This window comes from Natator depressus, chromosome 1 (genome assembly GCF_965152275.1).
Source record: "Natator depressus isolate rNatDep1 chromosome 1, rNatDep2.hap1, whole genome shotgun sequence".
NCBI lineage: Eukaryota > Metazoa > Chordata > Testudines > Cheloniidae > Natator > Natator depressus.
In genome coordinates this window covers 3,230,697-3,236,785 of record NC_134234.1, presented here as the reverse complement: position 1 = coordinate 3,236,785, position 6,089 = coordinate 3,230,697, and the positions used below count along the sequence as shown (strand labels likewise).

Here is a 6,089-nt window from a genome sequence, read left to right as displayed (position 1 = left end):
GAAAAGGAGACTAAATAGCCATCTCTTTGGGATGGTTTGGAGACATCAAACACTGCATCTTGGCAGGGGGTTAGACTAGATGACCCCTGCGATCCCTTCTCAGCCTGTGGCTTCATGATTCCTTCATATAAAATCCAAGTGTAGACCAGACCTAGTCACACAGAAGATACAAATCTCAGTTCACAGGTAACTTGGTGAAATTGTATGGCTTGTGTTATAAAGGAGGTCAGGCTGGATAATCAAATGGTCGTAAACCCGATGAATCTATCGATTAAAAAAATGAAGATCTGGAATTTATACTCACTGTGTTTCATAACACATGAACACAGAAACATTGAATTACATTGAAAGTCTGAACATATAACACTGAAAAAAGAAAACTGTTTACATAATACATATTTGGCCTGTGGAACTCCTTGCCACAGACACTGTTGGAGCAAAGAGCTTTGCTGAATGACATTCACAAATGGATTGGCCATTGTAGATGGTTTTGTGGCACCACAGTTAGTTAAGGCTGTCTCATTCCTTCAATTAGAAGACCTCATTTTCAGTTGCTTATAAGTTTGCCAAACAACTATTTGGACGGAAATTTCCCATGCTGGGTGCCTGCTTCCGGATGAAGTGAATTTAATAGCTTTAGGCATAATGATTAAGCCAAGTTCTCAAATAATGCTAGGAGAGACGATTTCTTGCCCACGTTGAAAAATTCTTATCCTAGTGAGGAGCCTTACCACCTCCATGCTTTCCAGCACATTAAAGTCAGGTAACAGTTCCCACCGCCCCCATTTATAGCCAGAGCCCCACATTGCAGGAGGAGGATGTAACAGTGCCTGTGCATTAACACACAGCTGGATCCCACAGTCTTTACTCAGTTCTTACTCCAAGGGGAATTTTGCTTCATTGGGGCCTTAGTAAACTTCCAGCCAGAACTTCCAAATTTGGCCTTGTATTGGACACCTACTAACACCTTTCATCCTGAAGTATGATCTGTGCCGGTGAAATGCAGCCAGTTAGGTGCTGGCGTCCATCAGCTGGGGTGGGGGGGGGCATAGTAAAGAGGGACATTTTGACCCATGATAATGGATTAAACTCATCCTTCGTGGCAAGGGCCCTGGGATGTTTAATGGATGTGCAGATCGGAAAGGACCACGACCCTATTCTCTATCCTGTCGCATCCAGGCTGCACTGGGGCTGTCAAATAATAACAGATGGCTACCTGTGGATTTTTAGATGGAAGTCTCTTCCCTGGGAGTCCCCCTCAGGTAGCCGTGTCCCACACTTCTCTCACCCCCGCATCTGTGGCAACATCCCACACCGAGAGCTGACAGTGGTGTGCATTGTTTATAATAGAGCTCTGTGCAATCCCAGGGGGTTCGCTCAGGCTCTAGGGGAGAAGCAGCATCTGGATGCAAACAGGCTGGAGACCGGAGACACTCTAGACAATTTCTCTCTTTCCATGTCTGCGCTTCTCTGCTATTTATCCAGCTTTGGGAGTAAACAGGAATTAACGGACCTTCCCAAAGGGAGATGAGAACTCTTGGGCTCTCCACTGAGTCAAAGAGGAATTAGCTGCTCTGCGCATTTATGCATATTTGAAGAAATATAGTTGATTAGAAAGAAAACTAGGGATAATGCCCCGGTTTCTGTAGGGTCTGATACCCTGTAAATGCCCAGGATGGATGGGTAGATGGTAGACAGACTGATCAGGAGACAGATGACTTATGGGAGATAAGAACACTTTCTCCAGGCACACTGGTCTGTGGCTAAGGGATCACACTAAGGGCCAGGCTTTGGATCAGGGCAGGATGGTGCAATTCTGGGGTGCAAAGCTGGGGAGCTGGGGGGAATTGGCTTGAGCCTATTGAGCGTTACTTATGAGCGACTGGGAGTTTATTCATGTAACTCAGCTGGGTGTGTCCCTGCCTGTGTGTGTGTGTGTAAGCCCAGGACCTGCCAGAGGTTAGTGGCTTCACTCAGTATCACAGTGTGAGAGGGACACCCTAGGTTGGTGGGATAGAGGGCTCAGCTGTCCCACAGTCCAGGTTGCACCCCGGGGATCCCATCATAGGAGTTCTGTCCTTGGGCTAGTCCCAGAAAACACAGGGAGTCTCACAACATCCCCTCTCTGAACAGGTTGTTCTAAGCCAACGTGGCTGGCTGGCGATGCTTGGAGGAAAAAGCCGAGTCCCTGGACATCGACCTCTCACTTTTCAAGAACTCTTTCCTCCTTTCTTTGAACGAGGCTCCCTGCAGGAAAACAGGTTTTTATGTGCTCTTCCCGTCTTCCAGTGGCTGTAGTGTCCCAGCTGCTTGCCCTGCTAGAACCCGGCAATGCCCCTTCCTTACGTGGCTACCAGCTGCAGCGCCCATCATGGGACGAGAACAGGGTGTGATGCTGTGTGACTGAACAATGACCATTTTTGTCTTTGTTGCTACCGCGGTTATACAACTGCTACAAAGCTTGTACAAGTGTGTCCTGTCAGGTGTCAGTGGGAAAGTCATGATTTGCTCAGTGTGACTATCCTATTTAGCTGCCTGTATCATCGCTGTCTCTGAAGCTCTGAACACTGGCGATGTCCTGGTATCTTACACGTGTTGTGCTATTGGGTAACACCCCTCAGGTAGAAATTGCATGAAGGCCAGAGAGCTGTGTGTTATTAGCCCATCAAGGACTCTTAGCTCTGACAAGGGGCCATAGAAGAAACACAGCTCTTCAAGTATATGGGCAACGGCTGCCCTTGTGAGTGATCAGAGAGAGTAAGGACACGTGACAGGCCCCTGGACTGTGAGCTTTCTTTGGGACAGTAAAATTCCATGCACAGGGGAGAAAAAATAAAAGAACGCCCGAGACATCTCCGTGTTCTCTTCGGTTCTCTGGTCTGGGTTTCCAATGCAGAAGCTCAGAACAAAGACTGATGAAGCTCAGCCTGCTTGGGTAATTTCCAGAGAGACTTTTGCAAGTTAGGAGTTTATTCCATCACTGATGTGATCCTGATGTATGAACACTGAAAAATCACTAGTATGTGGCTCATCAATAAACAATTAATAAGTCTTCTTTTTCTTTTATTGTTAAACTTTTAGATTTAAATGCTCAAGGACTGGCAGCAGCGTGATCACTGGGTAAATTCTGAGTTATATATTAACCTGGCTAAGTGGCTGGTCTCTTGAGATTAGAATGACCCTATATGTGGTGAAATTGGTTTCCACTGACCACTCATCATGGAGTCCAGTGTTCAAGTTGTGAGGGAAAGGAAGGGATGCCTCAGGAGTCTGTATCTTAGGCTCTTAGTTAACCAGTGTGCTGAGACAGAATTTTACATTTGTTACTGGCTTGTTATAATCTAATGATAGAATACCCACCAGTCTGGGGTGAGTCTGCCCCATTTCTCAGTAGTTTGTCCTGAATTTGGCTTCCACAGCTGTGTCCCACTGAAGCATGGTAAGACACGAAGACAGAGATCACTGTTCATGGGTGATACACAGACTATTGCTCACTAGTCCGAGGAGGTATCCCCCTTTTACAGATGGGGAAACTGAGGCAGCATGAAGGGAAGTGTCTTGAGACGGGAGCATAGGCCATGAATCCCTAGCTGCCAATCCCTTGCTTAGTCTCCCTCAGACCCAGTTCGTGAAGTCTCTGCAGGAGCACAGAGGCCTGGTGCTCTCTCTCAATTGTTTTCTCTAGTGAGGGGATCTCTCCTGATTTCAGTGGGGCTGCTCCCACTTACACCGGCTGAGGATCTGGCCCAAGACAATTAGCTAGAAATAAAGCATCAGCAGAGACCATTGAGCTGTGAGCGAAGAGTCCCAGCTCTGCCACGGATTCATTCATGACCAGAGGAATGGTGCTGAGGAGGGAGGGTCAGTACTCCGAGTTCCTATTCCCGCTCTGCCACTGTCTCATTTTGTGGCCTTGGGTAAATCAGGTTATCGCTGCATGTCTAAATCCATCCATGACATGGGGATAATGCTGCCTAGCTAAAGAGCTTCTAGATGTAGTGATGAAAAGCATCCTGCAGAGCTCACGTTAGACTCAGCTTCAGCCCCTGGGCAATGGGTGCCCGGGAGTTCCAGAGAAGGTGGCGTGTACATGTGTAAATACCTGGCTAATGGAAGGCTTGCTGTTTATCTCCCTCCCTGTGAGCTACCAAACCCACCCTGGTCTCTTCTGAGCATCCCGCCTTCCCAACTAACACAGGGGCTTCTCCTCCCACCACTCACAGTGTTGTACACTGAGCTTCAAAGCTGATCACTTGCCCTGACCCTAAGCCCTGGCTCAAGTCAAAGGGCTCCCAGCCCATCTGCATTGGAGGTTCCCAGGGATTAGGAACAACAGGGAGCCAAAAGCTAATGAAATAAGCCACACAATGGTCTCTTCCCTCAGGAGTCTGTGGCTGAGCTTTAGGGCCCACAAGCTGTAAGATGCACAGTCTTGCCCACCTGGAGCACTACACTGCTCCCAACCTCAGCTGCTTTTTTAAGGATTCCTGGCTTCCTGGAGCAGAGGGAGCCCAGCTGGGGGTGGGGAGGGGAGTGTAAATGAACCAGGAGTGGATGGGGTTGGGGAGGAGAGGAGATAGGAACAGAGGAGGGGCCTTGGGGGAAGAGGTAGGACGGGGGAGGGGCATTGTGGAAAGAGGTGGGGCAGGGCCTTGGGGGTACAAGCAGGGCAGGGCACGGGGCCTCAGGGGTCCAGTTATCAGCAATTAGTAAGGTGGGAACCCTATGAATTAATAAATTGTACACAGACCGATTCCTCCGTTTTTCACGCTGACACAGCACAGTAAGGCCATGAAAGGATTAAATATCACTTTCACTGTCCAGTCAGTGATTCAGGAAAGAGGGTCCAGCACCATATAACCAGCCAGGTCTGCACGTAGCTCAATCTGAGAGTCAGAGCCTGAGGAGAAATCATTACGCCCCTTCATGAGTAAAGAGCTGGAGCAGCCTGTCCCAGATCTGTTTGGTCCTTACCCCATAGATGATGGGGTTTAGCATGGGGGGCATGAAGAGGTAAACTCTGGAAAGGAGAACGTGGAAATTCAGAGCCACATTCTGGCCAAACCGGTACAGGAGGGAGATGAAGAGACGTGGGACGTAAAAGGTTAAAATGACAAAGAGGTGGGAGCCACAGGTCCCAAAAGTCTTGATCCGGGCATCCTTTGTGGGGAGGCTGAAGATGGCCCTAAGGATCTGGATATAGGACACAACAATAAAAATCCCATCCAGACCCATCACACTGAATTGCACGAAGAGTCCGTAGTAACTACTGACGCGGATGTCGGCGCAGGCCAGATTCACCACAGCCATGTGCAAGCATAAGTGCTGAGGGATGATGTTGGTTCTGCAATATGGCCATTGCCTCGCCAGGAAGGGATAGGGCAGTGCGAGCATCCCACAGCGTAGCACCATGGCCAGGCCAATTTTGGCCACGATGGGGTTTGTCAGGATGGTAGAATGTCTCAGGGGATGGCAGATGGCCACGTAGCGATCCAGAGCCATGGCCGCAAAGATCCCAGACTCCATCGCTGAGAAGCAGTGAATGAAGTACATCTGGGTGAGGCAGGCACTGAAATCGATCTCCCTGGAATTGAACCAGAAGATGCTCAACATTTTTGGGAAGATGGTCGTAGAGAGGACCAGGTCGGTGACAGCCAGCATGCAGAGGAAATAGTACATGGGCCCATGGAGACTTGGCTCTGTCTTCACAATGAACAGGATGGTGAAGTTCCCCAAGATGGCTATGGCATACATGGTGCAGAAGGGGATGGAGATCCAGACATGGGCCGCCTCCAGGCCAGGAATGCCCAGCAGAATGAAGGTGGAGGGGTTGGTGAAGTCGGTTGTGTTGGAATCTGACATGGAGTTGGGGAGAAGGTGTCCAACTCTGAGGCAGAACGGTGTCTCCTGCATGTACCGTACGTCCCACTGACTTCCTGTATGTGCCCAGCCTCTAGGGGGATGGTCGCAGTACAAATGCCTGGATGGAGAGAAAATGTGAATATGAGACAACTGGAGGCTGTTCTCATTGGTGAAGCAGATCGGTCGCCCTTCACACACTGAAAAAATGACATTTTTATTATTCAGAG

General features: G+C 49.1%; 1 protein-coding gene across 1 annotated transcript; it reads right to left on the bottom strand.

Moving 5' to 3' along the window:
* Window positions 1-4,914: 4,914 nt before the first annotated feature.
* Window positions 4,915-5,913, bottom strand: LOC141999743 (olfactory receptor 52R1-like). Its single transcript, XM_074973518.1, has one exon. The coding sequence runs from the start codon at window positions 5,911-5,913 to the stop codon at window positions 4,915-4,917; it is 999 nt and encodes a 332-aa protein (XP_074829619.1).
* Between the last annotated feature and the right edge of the window lie 176 nt (window positions 5,914-6,089).

Excerpts from the sequence above, each read along its gene's own strand:
- LOC141999743 (XM_074973518.1), bottom strand. The coding sequence starts at position 5,913 with ATGCAGGAGACACCGTTCTGCCTCAGAGTTGGACACCTTCTCCCCAAC.